The 21,856-nt window shown below is 53.2% G+C and overlaps 2 protein-coding genes across 5 annotated transcripts in view; one reads left to right on the plus strand and one right to left on the minus strand.

Moving 5' to 3' along the window:
* Positions 1–1,331: 1,331 nt before the first annotated feature.
* On the plus strand, positions 1,332–10,223 carry LOC107156409 (4-hydroxyphenylpyruvate dioxygenase). 4 transcript variants are annotated; one of them, XR_007341379.1, is made up of 16 exons: positions 1,332–1,447; positions 1,561–1,587; positions 2,015–2,077; positions 2,379–2,483; positions 2,922–2,964; positions 3,117–3,199; positions 4,480–4,569; positions 5,526–5,629; positions 6,032–6,109; positions 6,802–6,964; positions 7,086–7,157; positions 8,498–8,620; positions 8,792–9,001; positions 9,264–9,365; positions 9,731–9,847; positions 9,925–9,983. XR_007341379.1 is itself a non-coding variant. In XM_015502464.2 (14 exons), exons 1-14 carry the CDS (start codon positions 1,445–1,447, stop codon positions 10,033–10,035), a joined length of 1,182 nt encoding a protein of 393 aa, XP_015357950.1. In that variant the 5' UTR covers positions 1,333–1,444; the 3' UTR covers positions 10,036–10,223. The 4 variants fall into 4 exon arrangements, 2 of the variants coding, with proteins under 2 accessions (XP_048641519.1, XP_015357950.1); XR_007341378.1 differs by lacking the exon at positions 9,264–9,365 and having other exon boundaries at positions 9,925–10,223; XM_015502464.2 differs by lacking the exons at positions 8,792–9,001; positions 9,264–9,365 and having other exon boundaries at positions 1,333–1,447; positions 9,925–10,223.
* A 3,036-nt stretch (positions 10,224–13,259) lies between these two features.
* The window catches only part of Setd1b (SET domain containing 1B, histone lysine methyltransferase), a 27,318-nt gene continuing 18,721 nt past the window's right edge, over positions 13,260–21,856 (minus strand). The window contains exons 13-18 of the mRNA XM_048785483.1: positions 21,426–21,852; positions 20,485–20,651; positions 18,582–18,713; positions 18,376–18,495; positions 18,165–18,302; positions 13,260–15,797 (exon numbers count right to left, since the gene is read on the minus strand). Coding sequence (XP_048641440.1) covers positions 15,624–15,797; positions 18,165–18,302; positions 18,376–18,495; positions 18,582–18,713; positions 20,485–20,651; positions 21,426–21,852 — 1,158 coding nt within the window. The 3' untranslated portion in view covers positions 13,260–15,623. The remainder of the gene's footprint in view (positions 15,798–18,164; positions 18,303–18,375; positions 18,496–18,581; positions 18,714–20,484; positions 20,652–21,425; positions 21,853–21,856) is intronic.

A 21,856-nucleotide genomic window follows, 5' to 3' on the forward strand; every position in this document is an offset into this window, starting at 1 on the left:
GCTTCCTGGATTCAGCAAACACTGACCTTGTGCCCAGCATATTAGTCAGGCCAGGCTCCAGGAATAAGGGTTTGAATTGGCCACAGTGTGCAGGGGACAAGGTGTTCCTGCTGGCTTGGGGGGATGGGTGGGCTGCACTGAGCTCTTCTCCCCCAGTGGAACCTTCTAGGCCTGTGAGCTCCACTCTAGTTTTCTCAAATGGAAAATAGACTCAGGGAGCTGAGGTGGATGTGGGTGGTGGGGAGGCAGGAAGCCTGGAGAGCCATCTAGGAGGTAAAGAATGAGGGGGTGGGACCACCTTGCCTGCCTACAGAATAGCCCAGAAGACAGAGAAAGGCAGGGAGGGGATGGGTGGATGGGTATATGAGACCCAGCTGCAGAATCCAATGGGCTGCAGGGCAGAGTTCTGTTCTGACCCCAAGGTCACCAGCTCTGTGACCTTGGGGAAATGCATTTGCCACTCTGGCCTCAGTTTCCTGGGGACATCAATTTCTCCCATTTCGATGCAATTTAAACTGTGGGCCCCAGAGGTAGAAGCCCTGGTTCACACTCCAGTTCTGTGCAGCCACTTGCCAAGGGCACAGCCTGGGAGAGTCCTTTGTGTGTCCTGTACTCCATCCCCCAGGGTTGCTGGCCAGGGTTTCCATCATCAAAGCAATGAAGAGAGTTTCAGGGGACTGGCATGGACCCAGAGCCTGGTGGGTGATGGAGACTGGGCAGGGGCAAGGCCAATGCTCTCTTTCAATACTCAGGCCATAGCAATGTCAAGGACTCAACCCCCATCAGAGCCCCCCAAATCACAAAGAAACAGCTATTGAGCCTGTATTCTGTGCACTGTGCAGGTCCAACTTCAAAGACTGGCACTGTATCTCACAGAAGTCCTTCCATGCTATTATGGTTCTCATTTTATAGATGGAAAAACTGAGGTCAGAGGGTCTGTGGTATTCCCCAGTAAACAGTATATAGCAGAACCAGAAAGCAAACCCCTGAACACGTGCTCCAACTGCCATGGATAAACCCTTTTATCCCAAAGACAGTCTATGTGTTTGTTCTGCCAAGAGGAATTCAAGACCAGTGCAGATTCCCGGAGTAAGAAGTTCTCAAGCTACCACTGCCCTCAAGCTGGCCTACGCTTCTGAGCTTTGACTCTGGATGGCAAAGATCACAGTCCCACCCTGGGGTCCTGGCGGAAATGTACCCTGGGCTCCTTGCCCTGGCTCTGCCCCCACTGCCTAGTGGACCAGGGTAAGTCACTCCCCCTCTGAGCCTGGCAGCATTGCCTTGTCCTGTGAGGCTCAAGGCCTTTGGAGCTGAGCTCACCTCCCCACCCCCAGGCGGGCCAGGGAGGTAGGGGAAGGCTCTGCCCCCTGGTAAATACGACTGTCCAGCACTCCCAAGCTGCGTGTCCCGGTCTTCCTGGCAGGAAGCTTGACCCTGATCAGCCATGGTGAGGGTCTGCCTAGGGCCATGGTGGCTCCCTGGGGGATAAGGACCTGCCATGAGACTTCAGCAGTGCCTGTCCCACTGGCAGAGCCTCACTGTCTTTTTCTTTCTCCTTAGACGACCTATAGTGACAAAGGAGCAAAGGTGAGCAGGAAGGGAATGGGGGACCTGGGTCTAGAAGGGAGTCTGGGCTGGGGAGACCAGCATGTGAGCACAAAGTGGAGAGGAACAAGATTGGGGGTCTGTTAATACCTGGGCTCCCCCAGACTGGCTGGACTCACTTGCACCCTCCTGAAAAACTGTCAGCTCTTCTTCATTTACCTGCTGAACTCTTCATCTCATCTGGAAGCTCTGGCTAAGTCTCCCTTCAATCCCTGCTGCTGTGGCTGTTCCTCCTGGGAAAGCTGGGCTGCCTCCTGAGGGGCCTTCCCAGTCCCAAATACTCCTGCACACTCCAGGGGCTCAATTTCTAAATGAGCAGTGTCTCCTGAGGCCAGGCAGAGCTCGGTGGGGTTTGGCCTCTCCTAGGTGCTGGAGCTGAGTCAGCCTCCCTCCTTCTCTCCTCCTGCAGCCTGAGAGAGGCCGATTCCTTCACTTCCACTCTGTGACCTTCTGGGTTGGAAACGCCAAGCAGGTATAAACCAGGGCAAGGTGTTGGAGTGGGCAGAGGACGGGCAAGAGGGTCCCCTGGACAGGGCAGGCCCCCAGCTGGTCTGGGATTGAATCCTGGAATGGGGAAATGGGGGCCCAGTAGGGATCCAACACTTTGAACCCCAGCTGGAAACTTCTGGGAGGACACAATGTACCCAAGAGCAGCCTTTTCCCCAGTGCAGTCTCTGCTTCTGAGCAAGAGGGCAGGCAGGGGACAGGGACTCTCATCTGGGCCCCAGGCAGGTTCTCCACCCTCCCGAACACTATCACCTCTCTGTCTTTAGGCTGCCTCCTTCTACTGCAGCAAGATGGGCTTTGAGCCACTAGCCTACAGGGGCCTGGAGACGGGCTCCCGGGAGGTAGTCAGCCATGTGGTCAAGCAAGGAAAGGTACGCCCACACCCCAGGGACCCCTTGCTCTCAGGGCTCTCTTGGGGGCTCTAACGTGGTCGGCACCTTTGCAACAGGGACCTTCCCAGGTGGGTCTCCTCAGCCTGGTCCAGTGCTGGCCCCACAAGTTCAGCAAGCCAAGGCCATAGGTGTAGGAAGTTTCAGCAGAGTTGTGGCCCATGGGGTTCTGGGAGTTCTCTCCCAGGGGACCCAACAGCTGATCATGGGTCCCAGGGGTGGCACGGGAGAAAGTCCCCAGCCCTCAGGACGGGGGAGAGGCAAGACAGAGAAGGAGCTAGAAGCTGTAATTCAGGAGTCCTGCATGGCTAGCCCCCTGCTCACCAAGAGGTGAGGGGGCGGGTGAGCAGGAGGGAGGGGAGGTGCACCTACCAACGCTCCCCTGAGCCACCGGTCACACCCCCTTCTCCACCATGGTAGATTGTGTTTGTCTTCTCCTCTGCACTCAACCCCTGGAACAAAGGTGAGGGGCCCCGGGGTGGCAGCAGGGCTGTTGGAGGGGCCAGGGGTCAGAGGGCAGGGCCTGGGAAGGGCACGAGGGGGGCTGAGCCCAGAAGGCTGAGAGCCTGTCCAGGGGCCTTGAACTCCAGTGCCAGCGCTCCCTGCCGACCACAGAGATGGGTGACCACCTGGTGAAACACGGGGATGGCGTGAAGGACGTGGCTTTCGAGGTGGAAGACTGTGACTACATTGTACAGGTGAGAATGCACCTGGGGGGCTGGTGTTGTGGCTCAGTGGTAGAGTGCTCGCCTAGCATGCACGAGGCACTGGGTTCGATCCTCAGCACCACATAAATGTAAAATGAAGATATTGTGTTTACCTAAAACTTAAGAATAAATATTAAAAAAAAAAAAAGAGAGAGAGAGAGAGAGAATGCACCTGGGCTGGCCTGGGAAGAGGCCTTAGGCGTATCTGGCTCTCCGTGGGCCACAGGGACCCTGTCAGTCAGGGCTCTATGTTGGTATGACATATCTAAGTCCTAGTGACAGAAGCCTGGCCCTTACTGTGTGTCCTCGCTTTCATGTTCCCACACATGTAAAATGGGGATAATCATAGCCTATACCTCACTGAGTTTTAAAAGAAGAATTGGAGCCAGACATGGTGGCACATGCCTGTAATCTAGTAGCTCAGGAGACTGAGGCAAGAGGATCAAAAGTTCAAGGGTAGAGTCAGCAACTTAGTGATGCTCTAAGCAACTTAGGGAGAACCTGCCTCAAAGTAACACTAGAAAGGGCTGGGGATATGGCTCAATGATTAAGTGCCCCTGGGTTTCAAACATGGGTACCAGAGAGAGAGAGAGAGAGAGAGAGAGATGGGGGGAGAGTGGAAATTACAATTTCTGGACTATGACTCTGAACCAAATGCAGTCCTAAAGAATGGTGAGGCCCTGGGTTCAATCCCCAGCACTGAAGGAGAAAAAAAAAAAAAAAGATGGATTGGAGGTTCAGAGTAGATTTCAGAGCTAGCATGACTGGGTCTGGGTGAGTTCATGTTCCTCGCTGTAGAAGGCAGACAGGGCTGCTGTGAGGACTGCCGAGTGCATCCCCAGAACAAGCCTGGCCTGGGTGTTGTATTGGCCTGCAGTAAGCAAGGGCTTGCTAAATTAAGGCACAGACTTGGCATGCAGGGCTCCTGGCACAGGGCCCGACACACAGAGGTCACTTTAGAAATGTCTACCCCCATTCTTCTTATCCTCCACTCTTTGTATAGGGAGGGATGCTGAGGACTGGAGGGGGAGGAGGGCCACAGAGTGAGTTAGGAGAAGCAGACACACACACACCGCCTTGTCTCCCAAGCCCCAACTCTGAGCCTGGGCCTCAGTTTCCCTTCTTGCTCAATGGGGACTAGGCACACTTTGGAGGGGGGACAGGTGACACTGCCATGTCAGAACCACATAGAAACCAACCCAGCCAGAGCAGCAGGCCAGGACTCGGGGGCCCCAGCCCTCACTGCCTCCCCCTGCTCCATCTCCCTGCAGAAAGCCCGAGAACGGGGGGCCAAGATAGTGCAGGAGCCCTGGGTGGAGGAAGACAAGTTTGGGAAGGTGAAGTTTGCTGTGCTGCAGACGGTGAGTTCCCTTTGATGTCCCTGCCCCTCCTGCTGCCAGAACCCACTGAGATGCCAGGATGCTCCTAATTCACCCCATTATACCATCCCACCCTTGGGCCTCAGAACATGGACTTCCCCTGGGATCTGACCTCTCAAAGTGCCTGGCCAGAGTGCAGAGGTGGCTGGGGCCACCAGCCACCCTTCTCAGGTTCCCCTGGCCCCCCCCAGTGGGAGGTGACAGCTTGCGGGGCATCAGCTTTGTGCAGGGACTTGTTCAAAAGGAGAGAAGGGTGGGCCTGGGAAGCCATACCCCACACTAGCTGTGACACCTACTTCCCTCTCTGCAACTCAGTTTAAATAAGGTGGAACTGGACTCCTGTGTGACCTGGGGCACACTAATGAACCATTCTGTGCCTCGGATCCTTCAGCTGGAACCCTAATCAGGGCCATTGTGTGTGCCGAGTGTGACCATTGGCGTAGAACACTTAGAAGAGCAGAGCCTGGCACACCGTAGGCACTTAGCAGAGATGACTGATTCTGCAGCCCTTGTTGCTGTAGGACAGAGACGGCCCGAGGTCCCACCTCCTCAAGATCACATCAGGCATTAATCCCATTGATCACCCTTCAGCATGATTAGAGCCGATGCCTCCACGGTTATCATCATCAACACAGTTTCACTGAGCACCTGCTATGCGCCAGGCACTGCCTAGGATCCAAAGACAGCATGATGAGTAAAACAGCATCCCTGTCCTCACAGGGCTTCTGGTCCCCTGAGGCAGTTAGATTGAGATTGAAACTCCTAAGTGAATGATAGAAGGCAACACATGTCAGTCAGGGGAAGTGACTTTCCCAGGATTGATTTAGGAACTCAGGCTGGGTCAGGGCCATGAAAAGACACAGCCCTGCCCAACCTTGTCTCCCTGCCTGAGCATGGGTGGGGTCCTAGGGCTGAGCCAGTCTGCTTCCCACCCGCAGTATGGCGACACCACACACACTCTGGTGGAGAAGACAAACTACACCGGCCGGTTCTTACCTGGATTCGAGGCCCCCCTGCTCAAGGACTCCCTGCTTCCCAAGCTGTGAGTGCCCATGCTGCAGGAGTCGGGTGGAGAGCCCTGAGGCGGGTGGAGAGCCTGTCCCCCTCCTCCATGTGGACTGGGCTTCTGTGATGGGACCGAGCTCCTGGTGGCTACTGGAACCCTCTGAGGGCACAGAATACACAGGCCACAACACCTGAGGGCCCCAGGTCCCATCCCAGCTTCCTCCCTCCTCAACCACTGGACCTTGGGCAGGGCGCTGCAGTTTTCCATGGCCCTGGGTCTTCATCTATAAAGTAGGGTTTGCACTAATGAGTTAATTAAGCGCTTTGGTCCCCTGTAAGAGCTGCAGAGGTGGGGGCTGTGGTTATTACGGGGGCAGTGGGATTGGTGAGATTTGGGGGGCAGCTTTCTCCTTGCCCCTCAGTACTGTCCTTTTCCTAGGCCCAAGTGTGGTCTCGAGATCATCGATCACGTTGTAGGAAATCAGCCTGATCAGGAGATGTTGTCTGCCTCAGAATGGTGAGCCCTGTCCCTCCTCCACAAGGGCCCTCGCCCTAGTCCTTGTACCAGGTGGAAAGGAGCACAGGTGGGTGGGAGGTGAACCTGGGCCAGCCCTTCAGTTATTCCCCATACATTGTCCCCTGAAGAACGAGGGGTTCAGGGCCTACTGCAATCCACATCCCCCCCCCATGAGGAACTGCAAGGGTGTTCCTTCCAGTCAGTGGGGGGCAGATGCCTCTACCTGACTTGGTCTGCTTCCTGCTGACCTCCCACAGCGGGAAGTGGGGAGAGACCAGAGCAGAGGTCTGAGCTCCCTTTAGAACAAACCCAATCATGGGAACTGACTGGCTCTGACCATGACATTAACATACTCCTGAGGCAGAGCCCTGGGTGACCTAATCACCTCTGAAGGTTCCCTAATACCATTGTACTAGCAGTTAAAGGCCAGCAGGAGGCACAGGAGCCCCCTGAACCACCCAGTCCCCCTACCTGAGCATGGCCTCCTATGTGGCTTCTGATATGAGACACTTTATTTCCACCTTGAGAAAAACTGTCACAACAAGGGTAAAGACCTACAGCATGTATGATGTGATTGTCATCTCCCTTCTGGAGCCCCCTTGGGGACATGTTCTGGAGGGTGGAAGTGGGAGCAGGGGAAGCCAGTCCCAGGCCAGAACTCAGAGCAGATGTGTCCTGCCTGCCACCTGCAGGTACCTGAGGAACCTACAGTTCCACCGCTTCTGGTCTGTGGATGACACACAAGTGCACACAGAGTACAGCTCTCTGCGCTCCATTGTGGTGACCAACTATGAGGAGACCATCAAGATGCCCATTAATGAGCCCGCAATGGGCAGGAAGAAATCCCAGATCCAGGTGCGGCCCTGCCTGGCTGGGGAAGGAGAGAGGAGGGAAGAGGCTTGAGGCCTCCGGCAGGGCAGGGCAGGGGTGTGGGGAATGGAAGCAATGACAGTTGCCTCCTGTTCGCCTTTCCCAGGAATATGTGGACTATAATGGGGGAGCTGGAGTCCAGCACATTGCCCTGAAGACCCAGGACATCATCACAGCGGTTAGAACACCATCCCTGGTCTTAAGCCCCCTCCCTTCAGCTCCAGGGATGGTCTCTGCAGAATGGGAAGGGAGGGGACAGTGGCAGTCTGGGGTCTCCTTCTCCAGCCTGGAGGGCTGACAGTGTTCCCTGCCTGGTTCCTGCAACTCCTGTGCAAGTAATCCCTACCCATCTTACTTGGAAGAGTTTGGTGTCTCTAGAACACTCTGGCTTTAGTGGTGACAGATGCTAGAGGATAAGGAAGACTGCATCCTGCTCCCAGATCTGCAAGTCCCTTGCCATTTGTCTCTGGGGCACTCAGCAGCCTTCCTGGGCTTCAGCTGCCTCACCTTGAAAATGAGGATATTATACTATAAGATCAGACTTGTGCTTTCCTCCAAATCAAGCACCCTGTGTCTGTAGCTCTAGCCCTTGGGGAGGCGGGTCCTGCCTAGGCCTTAAGGGGAAGAGCCTGGACTGTCCCATCCAATCCTGTGGAACTTCATTTGTATCATGCCTGTTGAGGCTCTGCCATGTGCTAGGTGCTATTTTAGGTATGTGGGACACATTAGTAACAGTTTCTGCTCTTATGGAGTCAAAAAGCAAATTAAATAAATAGGTGGTGTGAGAGGTCTGGAAGAACAGGTAGGATATGGGGGAGCAAGGGTGGGGGCTTTTCACCTTTAAAGTGGGTGGTCAAGGAAGGTCACATGGGGAAGGAGACTTTTGAGAATGCAAAGGGTTGGAAGGACAGAAGCCCATGGAAATCTCTAAGAAGGACCCCGGGCAGGAGGGATGGCCCAGGCAAAGGCCCTGAGATGGGTATCTTCCAGGAAGTTTGCAGGAACAGCAAGGAGATCATCAGTGTGACTGAACAGAATGAGCAAGGGAAAGAGAGGTGGGAGATGGAGTCTAAGGTGGAAGTGGGGGCAGCTGGTGAGGGCCTGGCAAGAACCTGGAATTGGACTCTGAGATGAGGCACCACTATGAAGTAAACACTGAATGACATGATTTGGCCTGTGTTTGAATAAAATCCACTCTGGCTTCTCTGCTGAGAACAGATACTTAAATCTCTCCATGCCTCAGTTTCCCAGCTATGAAATGCACAGAGCAGGATTGCTTCAGGGACAGGAGGAGGCAAGACTAGAAAGACAGGCACATAATGGGTGCTCTGTGAATGTCAGGGATCCCTGCTCTAATGGGACTCAGACAAGGACAGAAGGGGCTGAAGCCACACTGCATCCTGGCACTCAGGAGAGCAAGGACAGGGATCCTGCCTCCTCATGGCCCAGCAGCTCCACCTGGCTTAGGGACATTGAGCCTGGAAACACAGAGGCTGACCTCAACCTGCTCTACGACAGATTCGTAGCCTGAGAGACCGAGGCCTGGAGTTCTTGAGTGTTCCGTCAACCTACTACAAGCAACTTCGGGAGAATCTCAAGACAGCCAAGATCCGGGTGAAGGAGAGCATTGACGTGCTGGAGGTGAGGCCCAGAGGGATGCTAGGCCACAGGCAATGTGAGCCCTGAGTTCCATCTGGCCTCCCCCACCCTGCAGCAGACACAGGCACACAGAGGGAAAACCAGAAAGAAACAGAGTGTGTGTGTGTGTGTGCCATATAAAGTTAAAACAAGCAACCTAGGGCTACTTTACAGGAAGTGGCGAACTTTCTGAGAAGGTGACTTTAATTGAAAGCTATATAATAAGAGGGACCTGGCCAAGAAGAGAGCTAGGAAGAGCATCCCAGCAGAGGGAAGAGCAGGTGCAAAGGTGATGGGGTGGGAGCAAGCTCCAAGTGCTCGAGGAGCAGGAAGAAGGCTCCTGTGGATTGAAGACAGCATCTGAGAAGAGGTGTACCAAGGCAGGTAGGCGGTTCCACTTGGGGGCTCTTAAGACAAGATTTTGCACTTCTTTAGCCACAAAGCATTGAAGGTTTTTTTTTTTTTTTTTTTTTTTTTGCTTTTTAGCAGGTTTTTCGGGGCATAGAAGTCACATTAAATGTTACCCATTATCTATATGTTAAAATCAAAATGAATTTTAGATTTTTTTTTTTTGTACAAGGTATTGAACCCAGGAGTGCTTCACCACTGAGCTACACCTCCAGCCCTTTCTATATTTTATTTACAGACAGAGTCTCACTGTGTTGCTTAGGACCTTGCTAAGTTGCTGAAGCTGGATTTGAACTCGTGATCTTCCTGCCTCAACCTCCAAGATGCTGGGATTACAGGCGTATGCCACCATGCCCAGCTCAATTTAAGAACATTTTCATTTTCCCCCAAAGAAACCCTGATCCTCTTAGTTGTTACCTCCCAAACCCTCCACTTCACTCCTCCTGCCCCAACTTTAGGCAACCACTAGACTCCCTTTGGTCTTACAGATTTGCCTAGTCTGGAATTTCATATAAATGAAACCATACAACATGTGATCTGTTATGACTAGGTTTTTTTCACTTAGTATAAAGTCTTCAAGGTTCATCCAGTTTTAGCCTAAGTCAGTACTTCATTTCTTTTTGTGTGTGGAGTGCTGGGGATTGAACCCAGGACCTCGCACATGCTAAGCAATCCTTCTAACGGAACTCCCTGTCTCTCGCCCAGGAGCTGAAAATCCTGGTGGATTATGACGAGAAAGGCTACCTCCTGCAGATCTTCACCAAACCCATGCAGGACAGGCCTACACTCTTCCTGGAAGTCATCCAGCGCCACAACCACCAGGTAGGCCCTGAGCAGGGCCTGCAGGGAACATCATCTGCTTTCTGGGTCCCCAGCTCACCTGCTGTCTCCCACTCCAGGGTTTTGGAGCCGGCAACTTCAACTCGCTGTTCAAGGCTTTCGAGGAGGAGCAGGCGATCCGAGGCAACCTCACAGATCTGGAGATCAAAGGGGAGGTGTCCGGCATGTAGGCCCCGCCCACCGAAGGCCAAGCCCCTAGTACTGGGACACGCCCACCTTCCCCGCCCTCAAAGTCAGATCCGCCGGGTCTCGCTTCCCCATTTAGACCCCAATCGACTTCGGGATCCAAGGCTCCGCCCACCACTGACCACGCCCCCCTGGTTGAGCTACTCTTGTGATTAAAGTGGACCTGGTCCAAGGCGGTGTGTGGAGTTTGTGCCCGGGAGGAGCAGTGGCGCCCCTTCGCCACGAGGGGGAGGCCAGAGCCACGGCATTTCGGAGGCATCTCCTTAGGATCCCTGCGCCCTGCGACCCAAGCCAGCGTGGGGTGGGGTGCAAGCGCTTTGCTAAGCGGGATTGCGCTGGTCGGGGGGATTTCTGGAACATGGGGACCGGGAGCCTACAATCTAGAGAAAGGACCGGTAATACCGTTTCCTAGAAGACAGTCAAGCAGGTCTGAGGTTGAGAGGCGATGGAGGTGGGAGGAGGACTAACTCAATCAAGGGAAAGCCCCTCTGAGAAGGTGACTTTGGGGAGCCGCCGAGGGAAATAGGGGAAAGCGTTTCTCGGGTAAAGACAGCGGCAAGAGATAAGGTCCTGAAGTGGGACAGAAGGTGGCAGCATCCAGACTGGTGGCTTTATGACTGCTAAAGATGCGCTGTCTTGGATTTGGTTACCGGGCGTCCAAACCTCTGAACAAGTGAGAGGGGAGAGTTAGCCAAGGGACTTTAGGGGCGCTATCCTTGCTGGGCAACCAAAGAACACAGGACAGGTAGAAGGGATCTGAGCCTCCCAGCTTCTGCCCTGCACCCTCACGTGACAGTTCACGATGCCCCACCCAATGCCACTACACCCGCCCTTGTCCCCAGTGAAAAATACTTTTAGAAAGGGGTTCTTCATACTCAGCCACCAGCGACCCTTGCAAAAGAATGAGGCAACTGGTCCTGAAACCCTTGAGAGGCAAATATTTCTTCAAAATCAAAGAAGAGGGGGTTAGGGGAGTAGCTCAGCAGTAAAGAGTTTGCCTAGAATGTGTGTGCAAGGCCCTGGGTGCTGTCAGTCCCCAGCACAGCAAAAACAGACAAACAAACAAACAAAAAATCAGGCAGCAAAGAAGAGATGGGTGGGGGGCAAATTTGGTCTCTTCCTTCTGTTTTACATGCTGACATCCCTCCCTGAATAAGGGTCAACTCAAAACTAGGTACAGGTGGATGGATCTCCAGGCAGGGGAAAAAAAATCTGAGATGGTATTAAGGGGGAAATTGAGAGATTTTTTTTTTTCAGATTAGAGAAAATATCAGGGTTTCTGGGATCATGAAATTCAAAAATGAAAAGAACATGGGAGAGAATCAAGATGAACAGGTGCCAGGCCCATGCAAAAATAGTCTCCCTCTATTCTCCCATGACTTATGCAAAGGGAAATTCTATAACCCAGAAGGCGGCAGATTGGTGGCTTCTAGGCTAAATCTGGCCCATAGATGTATTTTATGTTGTCTGCATGGTTTCAAACAAGTTTGCAACAATATTGTAGAAAGTTGTGCTTTTATATACAGACTCTGGTTCTTTCTGGAGCAGTCAGAGGACTCAGGCTTGCCTTCCTATGCAGCAACAGGCAGCTGGTGCTAAGTGTAGGTGCCTCTTTAGATTCATCTGAAGGCTTGGGTTCTGGGCAGAGTAATCCCCCGTTAGCTGGGCTCAGACTAGGGAACCAGACTGCCGGGTTCACATCCTGATCATCGCTAGCTGTATGACCTTGGCATGCTACCTGGCTTCTCAGTGCCTGTGTTTCTTCATCTCTTGAACAGTGCTGAGAGCTGCCGAGTTTCATATCAAAGGTATGGCTTGCACAGTGAGGAAATATATGTGTTTTTATTCCTGGAAAAGGGACTGGGTGAATGACTCCTGCCCAAGTCTGCCTGGAACCCCCACCCACCTCTCCCTCGGTCAGATATACACACATCTCAAGTTGGGGTTCTCCTTTTAGCCCCCTGCTATGGAACCAGTGGAAGAGCCTTACTCAGCAGGATTATGGGAGATCAGAGGGAAAGTGGATAGATCTGAGGAATAACAGAGAACCACCACCAGATCTGGGAGGGGAGAGGAGGGGGAAGGTAGAATCCAGGATGGCTGGACTTTGAGCTTAAGACAGCAGCAGAACGTGAGTGAAGCAGGACACAGAAGTGCCATTGACTAAGCTGGAAAATTTGGCAGGAGGAACAGTTTCAGAATGCAAGGTATTATCTATTTTTTTTTTTTTTTGTATTCAGATGAGTTTCCTCCATGTACCTAGGGCTGGACCCCTGTGTTACCCTTACATTCCCCTGTAAGGCCCAGCGCCGTCTGCCTCACCTACTTGATACCTCTCAGATTTATTTTTTTACCCCCTTGCATGTCAGGCTTAACTTCTGACAGTGCACACTTGGGCCCAGGGCTTATGTGCCTTTTAAATCCCTGATGTCAATCTTAATGTTTCCTCTTAAAGGTTACAACAATTAACATTTCCACAATGATGCCCCAGTCTCCTTGCCTTGTGCCAACTGCCATGGGGTATTTTGCAATTTCCAAGTCTGGCCAGCTTGTCAGAGAAAAAGAGTGCTGTCCACACTTCTCTAGTAAGAGAGGCCCCACATCTTTTCAGTCAGGTTGCTTTTGCTAAGATTCCAAGACTTTCCTTCATGGAAATACCCTGGACACCATCTAACAAACACCACAGGCCCCTCTTCACCCTGTCGGGGGATCAAGCAGTGGCCCTGGAATACCACAAACACTCTCTTCTCAACTTGTGGTATTTTATCTGTCTCTTCTTCCTTTCAGTTGCAGTCCAGAGGGATGTCTCCCAAGTGTTAAAACATGGTTGAGGAACCACCTTTCCAGGTACTTCTGGTGATAGTAAGATACTTGATCTTGTTTCCTTAGCTGCAGACTATTAGCAGCATTAGATACAGGAGTTATTCTGCTTGTTTTGGCAGCATGTATACTAAAATTGAAAAACACCTAAGAAAAAAATCTACAAGAAAAACTTAAAATATGTGTAAGGTCTTATCTGACTGTAATTTGGTCCAGTTTATAGACTCCACTTACAGGCTCAGAGTTTAAGAACGATGGTCTGAATGAACCACACCATACCCTCCTCCAGTTCCTGGCCAGCCTGCCCTCCTTGTGAGCAGGGTGTACTCCCAACAGATAGAAAAAAAATGAGGATAGGGAGAGAGAGGAGAGCAAGAGAGACGGCGTATCTGTAAGAAAAGTCAGTATATTTATGGTTTGCTTTATAAAAGTTACTATAATACAATGGTACATAGTATTGAATTCACAAAAATATGAACAAATATTTACAGCAAGACACACCCACAACGGAAACACTTCTCTTCAAAACAAGTTACATACTGATGGATGACAGAGTCTATACATACAAACATCTCTAAAACTTATTCTCTTTGCGGGGGGAGGGAAAGAAGAAAGAGGGGAGAAGGCAGAGAAAAGGGAAAAAAAAAGCAGAAACCCCCAACACTTCAAAAGCAGAGAATCTGTTCAATGAAAACAAAGGCTTTGAGAGAAAAATGGGCCAACACACATGTGGATTATTGCAAAGCATCCTGGGGTGGGGCGGGGGTCCTGGGGAAGATGGGGGCCCAGTCCCTCGCCATTGGTCAAGGCTGGCCGAGCATTAACACAGCCTCCTTGCTGGGCGAGGGGAGGCACAGCAAGGGCCGAGGTGGGCCCTCCCTGGATTCCTCACATCCCCCACTTTTCTGTTATGGAGGCGGAGGGGAGAATGGAGGCAGCCCCTTGGGGGCTGCACAAGTAACTTAAATCGGCTCTCTCTACAAACTACACATTTCCTCATGTGAAAAATAAATATTTCCTCGGTTGCACCATTAGGCAGAAAACTGCAAACGGAAGAGAAGGTCGCCGCTGTGTCCAGGTGCCCCCCTGTCTTAATGCCATCGATTTCCTTAACCTTGGAACCAGTGGGCACAGTCTCAAACAGAGGGCCTGCGGTGAAGAAATTAAAAAAAAAGAAACCACACACACACACACACACACAACAAAACCACAACGACAAAAAAGAGAAAAATAACAATTCTTTGTACAGAATTTACATGATAACAAGCTTGACACAAGCTGAGATACCAGAGGCTGGCAGCCTGGGCCGCGGTGGGCGCGGCTCCCACCCAGCGCTCCCCTTGGTGAGCACCTGGGTCACAACAGTCAGTTCCAGAGATTATTTACACGCCTGCTCTGCTTTCCAGGGGGCGGGGGACTTGCATTCGTGTCTTTTTTTTTTTTTTGGAAGTACAAAGAAATGAGCAAAAGTCTTCCCACATGTTTCTACAAGAAACAAGTTCCCGAGAAAAAGTCCTTTATGGCAGTCTATATACAAAGTTGGTTCTGAACTTCAAAAACCTATTTTTTTCCCTTCGTTTTGATTTTATACACGCACTAGAAAAAAAAAATTCATGGAAATAAACCCTGAAAAGGATGAGAAGGGAGGGGGAGAAAGGGCAAAAAGGGAAAAAAAAAAAAAAAAAACCACTGTCAAAGACTTAGATCCGAGTTTTAAAATCTTTCCCAAGATTTTTCTTTCTCTGGGAGAAATAACCTGCTCACTCCGAAAATAAATATGCTCTGGCCTTGAGGGGTGGCCAGGGGTGGGAGGCGGGGAGGTGGATGTGGGCTGGGCTGCGGGTGAAGCTTATGAACGAAAAATGCCACATGCATACGGTCAAGACAGCCCGTAATGGTGGAGGGAGACCCCTGCCCTGGGAGCCCCCTTAGCCTGCACGGGTTGAGGGCAGTGGAGAGTGGAGACCCCCCTTGCCAGTGCCCCCCATGCTGGGCCCCAGGGAAGCCCCCTCATTGCTGGCATCCGAATGAGAAAGTAAACATTGAGCCCCAAGGATTTGGGGGGCAGGGAGTGCCCAGGGGACCTTCCTGCCTGGGACCAGCTTGGCTCTCCCAGGCCCCAGGGAAGGGACAGACTGGGGAGCAGCTCAGGGGAAGAGGTGGGGTCTCCTCACTGCGTTCACTGGCAGAGAGGGGGCCTTTCGGCATTGTAGTGTCGAGGTCAAGGCCACTGGCCCGGCCCTTCCCCCCAGCACCTGGCCCGGTCTGCCCAGAGGGTGCAGGGACCCTTCGTCCTGGAGGCCTCTGGCCCCACCGGGTCCCCCCTCTCTGTTCTGCCTTCACATTTCAACGGTTAAAATGTCTTTTCTTATGACAGGGAGGGAAATAAAAAGAAGACAAAACCACATAGCAGCAAATTGATGGGAGAGGCCGAGGATGGGGTGGGAAGGAGCACAAGAGAGCCACGGGGACGGGGACACCGAGGGAGACAGAAATGGCGTCTGGCTAAACGCACATCTGGAAAGGAGCATTTCTTCAACAATGAGAGAGACACGATGGAAAGACAGAGAAGCCCTTTCCCGCTGCGGGGCTGGAGCTGCGGGCGGGTCCTGGGGTAGTGTTGGGGGCGCCAGGCCCTGATGGCCGCAGGGGCGAGGGACAGCACCTGAAATGGGGCGGGAGGGGCCGGCCCGGGGGCCTGGGGTCCGGCCCAGGTGGCAGCGAACATCCTTCGAGTTTGGCGCTGGGGGGCCTAGTTGAGGGTCCCCCGGCAGTTCTCCGAGCCACAGAGGCAAGGGATCTTGACGTCCTCGATGGGGAACTTGTAGTCGTAGGTGATCTCCTCGTTCACGTTGATGTGCTGCTTGGAGTAGATGACGATCTTCTTCTGTGACTCTACCGTGATCACCTTGGCATAGCAGTTGGGCTGTAGGGAGGGGCAGCACGGTGAGGCCCCCAGCCTCTCAAACCCAGTATGGCCCTGCCCATGGGCCAGCTGCTCCAGGCTCAGCCCTCCCCCTCTCTGGGTGACAGGAACCCCTTGCCCCTGATAGTAAATAAAAATGATAATGATGACGATGAGCTTCTACTTCCTTTTCCATTTGTGCTATAGGCGACTCCTAAAAATCTCTCTGGCCCAGGCCTCACTACTTCTTTTATGTGTGGGACATTAGGGATTGAACCCAGGGGTGCTCTACCACAGAGCTACATCCCAAGCCCTGTTTTATTTATTTATTAATTTTTAAATTCTGAGACAGGGGTCTTGCTAAATTGCCCAGGTTGACCTTGAACTTGTGATCCTCCTGTCTCAGCTTCCTGGTTGCTGGGATTATAAACATGACCAGGCCTTACTTTTCTGAGCTCTAAACAAGGTCAGCAAACTATAGGCCTCAGCTACCTGTTTTTGTTTTTTTTTTTGTGAATAAACCTTTATTGGCACACAGCCACACTCACCCATCATTTGCTTATCACCCATGGTTGCTATTGTTACAAGGGTGCAGTTAAGCCTGCTACAGAGGTCGTTTGGGGCTCAAAGACAAGAATATTGACCACCTGACCCTTTATGGAAGAGGCATGCCAGCCTCCATCCACAGTCGGAAACCCAGCTACCTGCTCAGGGCACATGCATTGGCTCATAGCTGATTCCTGATGGGCTCCTGCTCTGGCCCCTGAGCACCCAGCTCCTGGTGTCCTCCATCAGTGCCAGCTCTGCCCTTCCACCACGTCTAGGGGATTCTGTTGCCTAATGACCTCTGGAGTCTTGACTGCTGCTCCCTGTTGCTCCCTGTTCCTGATGCCACCAGTCACAGTTGGGCTCCCATCACCATTCACTGCTCACCTGGACACAACAGCCCTTGCTGCCACTCAGAGAATCGGCAGCCAGGGACAGTTTTCCCAAGGGATGGCAGATTCTGTCACCCCATGGCTCCATACCCTCTAGTGGCCTGCTAGGCCTTTTTTCTGTGTGCTATAGATTGAACTCAGGACCCGATTTGGCTTCTAGAGAAACTCCTCAGTTCAACCAACAAGCCTGTGACCCGGCATATAGACCTTCCCCCTTGTCCTCTCTCCCTCCTCTACCCACTGTCCCCTTGCTGCCCCTCAAACAGGTGTTTTCCACATGCCCGCCCCAGGGCCGCTGGCCACATGTTGCCCTACATAAGGCGATGTCCCCTTATCCCTCAGATCTCACAGGACAGTCACAGAAAAGGCTCTATTGGCCCCTCCAGCCCAACGGCGGTTAAAGCACCATCAGGAAGGCCAGTACACGCAGAGGACTCGTCACTGTCAGCACTTTCCACGGGCCACATGCAGTAGCACACTGGACTCTCCCAACAGCCTACATAAGAAGGGACTGTCACAGTCCCTGTTCACAGATGAAGGAACTGAGGCAGTGAGACGTGGAGCAGCTGTCCCGGGGCAGCTCACTAGGCAGCACTGCCACAGCAGCCTGGGCCAGCCTGCTGCTGAGGGGAGCTGGGGCCGCACTCCCTACCCAGTCCCGAGCACCGTCTACTGTTAGGCTCGATAGGACTAAATAAAATCGAAACTCAGTTTCTCAGTTGCACCGGCCACTCAAGTGCTCCAACCACACACAGCTGGCCCACACCAGAGGACAGTGCGGTCGATGTCACACCACTGTGGAAAGTTCTGGGACTGGGACGTAGCTCAGAGGTGGAGCACTTGTCTGGCATGTGTGAGGCCCTGAGTTCCAATCCCAGTACCAATAAAAAAAAAAAAAAATTAAAAAAAAGACAGTTCTTTTGGGAGACTCTGTCCAGAGCATGAGCCTCTAGGGCTGCACGGAGCCAACAGAGCCACAGAAAAGGCCCCAGACAGAGGAGCGATCCCAGAACACACAGAACTGAACCAGCCTTTCTCTTTCTTTTTGAGTAGGGATTGAACCCACTGGGGTTTCTACCACTGAGCTACATCCCCAGCCCCTTTTATTTTGAGACAGGGTCTTGCTAAGTTGCTGAGGCTGGTCTCAAACTTGCAATCCTCCTACCTCAGCCTCCCAAGGTGCTGGGATTACAGGCATGTGCCACCACGCCCAGTGAACCAACCATTTCTTGAGCACCATTAGTCCTCACACAGCAACACAAGTCTCACTGCGCTCATTTTACTGATGAGACACTGAGGCTTGGATGAGAAAAGTGCCTCCTACAGGCCACAGCTCCCCACACCCCCAGTTGACCTAAGTGTGAAAGGAAGCTGAGGTGATTCCTGTGCTTGGGACTCCTAGGTGCCCAGCACTTCGGTTGGGCACAGACACCCCTTATTGGACACTCACATTGCAACTGTGGTTAATGAAGCGTGCAAAGTTGCCGCACTTGGTGGCATCGATGATGGTGTCGTGGTCTACTCGGAACATGTAGCTGCTGCCGATGCCCTCGTCCTCATACCGTTTCTCCCGCATGTCTGCGATCACCTGGCCACAAAAGGATGTCAGTCTGGGTGGACCCGGGGCCCACCATTTACCCATCCTGCCAGGCAGCACCTACCTGGCGGATGTTCTGGCCCACATACTCGATGACCATCTCATCAGCCGCAATGGGTTCCATGGCAAACAGGCCCCAGTCATGAATGTGGCTCTTGCAGAATTTGAGTTTTTTCTTCCGGAACTGGGGGAGGGAGTGAGAGGAGGGGTGAGGCTCTGGCCTCAGGTCCTGCCTCAGCCCCAGCTGCCCTGGGTGGGGCCCAGCCTCACCTTGAGCTGGTTGAACTTCAGTAGGTCGCTGTCACAGCTGCCAGTGAAGGAGGACAACAGGCGGCGCTGCTCTGAACGCCGCTCCGAGCCTGCCCGAGTGGAGGCATGAGGCTGCGCCGGGATGCTCATGCCCTGCCAAGCGCAGCACAGACACAGATTAGCCCGGGACTTGGCTGCTGGGGCTCGGTGGGCAGCCCACATCCTGGGACCTGAGGCAGCCCCTCCCTAAGCTCTGCTTCTTTGTTGTCCCCACTCCCCAGGTTCCTTCCTCTGGGCTCCTCTGGCCTGTCCACCCCTAATCATCAGGCTCTCTGCCTCCTCCTTCCCATCAGCATCTGTATGTGTCCAAGTTTCTCCTACCTTAAAAACAACATCACAACTTCACTTCAACCTTTGCCACTTTTCCTGACCTCAGCTAAGTTTTGCAGTATGCGAGGTGTCTGCCCTAACCCCTGAGAACCCCAGCAAGGCCCCCAGTGTCCCACACAGATCCCTCCTTGCCTGTCTCGGCCTCTGCCGCACCCCTGAACCCCGAGCTGCCAGGCCGGCTCCCTCCTCCTGCACGCTCTTAGAAAACCTGCTCCATCCTGATGACAGCTGTTTGGATCCCAGACCAGAAGCCCTGATCCCAAGCTCTGCTGCTTACCTGGGTGTCTATACTGTCTGCTACACTTCCCTTCCTGGTGTCCCACAAACCCCACACTGAGGTTGTCCCAAAGTGAAGGTGCCATCTGCATGCCCACCTCAGGCTTGGCATCCAGCCCAAGCTGCAAGCCAGACCCTCAGCTGCCCAACCAATTTCTTCCTTTCCAATCCCCAATCCAGGCCCAATTCTGTCCATCTGACTTCCTGACCAACCTCAAACACATCTTCTCTTTCCCTTGTGGCCCCCTGAGTCCAACCCACCCTCATGTCTGGCCCAAAACTGCAGCAACTGTATTGGCAGCTCCCCGGATCTCTGCACAGCAGCCCACATGAGCTTCAACCATCACAGAGAGATCCGCAAGACCCCACCTCTCTCAACACCCCCCAGGTTGCCAGTTGACAAAATACAAGTCTAAATTTGTCAACCCAGACCCCAGGGCCCTGACAATCTGTTCCCTACCTCTCTAGCCACAGCTGTCCCACTTACGCTGCTGAGCTCCCCCTGCCTTAGGACCTTTGCACATACTGCTTTATGCACAACCTCCTGGACTTGTGAGCCTCTCTCCTGTCTCAACTTTCTGTTGCAGTCTTTCTACTTCTCTGTGACCTCTCTCTGTTCCACATAGCTGGTCCCCTCACTTCACTCAGGTCTGGTTCAAATGTGACCTTCTCTGAACCCTCCCAACTTGCCAATCCCTAACTTCCTCTCCTGTCTTCTCCGTAGCATTTGCTCTGCCTGGAAGCACATAATTATTGCTCACGTATTTCCTCCCCATCCCACTAAAATATAAATACCATGAGGAAATGGATTGTCCACTCGTTTAGTCCCTCACTCAGTGCCTGCTACTCAGCAGAAGCTAAGGAATATTTGCTGAATTAAAAAAGAGATGAGCTGGGTCACATCTGAAAGTCCAGCTGCTGGGGAGGCTGAGGGAGGAGGATCACAAGTTCTAGGCCAACCTCAACAACTTAGACCCTGTCTCAAAATAAAAAGGGCTGGAGTGTAGCTCAGTGGTAGCCCTTGTGTTCAATCCCTAGTACTGTCAACATTTAAAAAAATGGGAATGAATTAACCTCTGGAAGTGTAATTCTGCTCGTGTCCCTGATTAAAACCCTTTGGAAGCTCTCCACTGCCCACAGGCCACGCCCACCCCTCGGCACCGCCCCCAGCAGGCAGGTGAGGCGCAGTCTGCATACCAGCAACCCTTGCAGGATGGCCCCACCTGAGGCGCCAAAGGGGGCTCCCTGGTGCCAGTACCTGGGTGTCTGCAGGGGGCTCATCGGTGCTGGCGCGGCTACTGTTGAGGTATCTGAGCTTGTCCTTCTTGTCAATGGTGTAGAAGCCCTCGCTGCGGGCACAGCCTGTCACGTGCTCACGGATGCCATCATCGCGTTTCTTTTTCTTAGCTGAAGAGAGGCTGGTGGGTGGGTGTGGGTCAAGGGTCATACATTCTCAGAGAGCCCCTCAGGAGGCCTGTCCCAGCAGGTCCAGCCTTCCTAACCCCAGACCCATCTCGCGGGGGTGTCTATACCTATCTCAGCTGCCCACCAGCTACCCCCGGACACAGCGCCAGCTCTGATGGCCACGCCCTGGGCATGTTCAGGAAGTACCCTGCCTCAGTCTCCCCTGTACACTGGTGTGAATGATGCCATATACTTAGCAGGGTCTCTGAGGCAGGGTGAAGGTTCACTAGTCTGGAACAGCAGGGATACTGACAGCTCCAGCCCTAGAGAGTTCCAATGAGGCATTGGGGCCAGCAGCTCGATTCCAGAGCCAGACTTGCCCGAGTTCAAGTCCCAGTTCTGCAACTTTGTAGCTAGTGACTTGGGGCACATCACCTCATCTCCCTGAGCCTCAGTTTCTTCACCTAGGAAGTGGAAGGCCGAATGCCTTGGCCTCGCTGGGTCGTGGGGATTAGATGGGGAGGCACCAGGAGGAGTGGACACACAGTTGGTGTCCACTGCCACTGCTAAGTTCTACAGTCTCATCCCCACCAACTCTGGGGATGAGGTGGGCCACAGAGCACCAAGGATGATTCAGTTGGGAACCTGGCACAGTGCCAGCACAGGCACTACCTGGGGCAGGAGTGGCCAGTGCCCTTGGCTTCATGGGCACTGATGATTGCTACAGACTGGGAGGGGCCCAGAGGGTGGTGAGGAAGTCCTAAAAGACATGGACGGCTACGTCCCACAGGATATAGGGATGGTAGACCCAGAGTGTGTCGTTGAGCCAGTCCATGCCATTGTCCTGCTGCAGCAGCCGCTCATAGGTGACACACAGGAAGCGGATGTCCTCCTCGTCAATGCCACCGTTCCAGATGTCATATAAGATGGTCATCTCCTCAAACTCTGAGCGGGGCCGGAAGAGGGGCTGGGGTGGAGAGAGCTCGGGCGAGGCGGAGGGGGCCACCAGGTCCTCATGGCGCTTCTTAGGTGGCCGGCGCCACGGCCCCCGTACCTTGGCCAGCTCCATGAACTCCTCAGTGACTTCATCTCGCCCACGAGGGCCTAGGGGGATGGCCTCACAGGGCCACTGGTTGTCTAGCTCCTTAAAGGGCAGCTTGGCAGGCTCAACAGGTGGTGGAGGTGGGGGTGGAGGAGGCTGGGGAGGAAGGGGAGGAGGGGGAGCC

Source organism: Marmota marmota, unplaced genomic scaffold (genome assembly GCF_001458135.2).
Source record: "Marmota marmota marmota unplaced genomic scaffold, marMar, whole genome shotgun sequence".
In the NCBI taxonomy this organism is placed as follows: domain Eukaryota; kingdom Metazoa; phylum Chordata; class Mammalia; order Rodentia; family Sciuridae; genus Marmota; species Marmota marmota.

Excerpts from the sequence above, each read along its gene's own strand:
- LOC107156409 (XM_015502464.2), top strand. Across the intron at positions 2,484-2,921 it reads ATGTGGTCAAGCAAGGAAAG|ATTGTGTTTGTCTTCTCCTC; the intron begins GTACGCCCACAC and ends CCACCATGGTAG. Across the intron at positions 2,965-3,116 it reads ACTCAACCCCTGGAACAAAG|AGATGGGTGACCACCTGGTG; the intron begins GTGAGGGGCCCC and ends TGCCGACCACAG.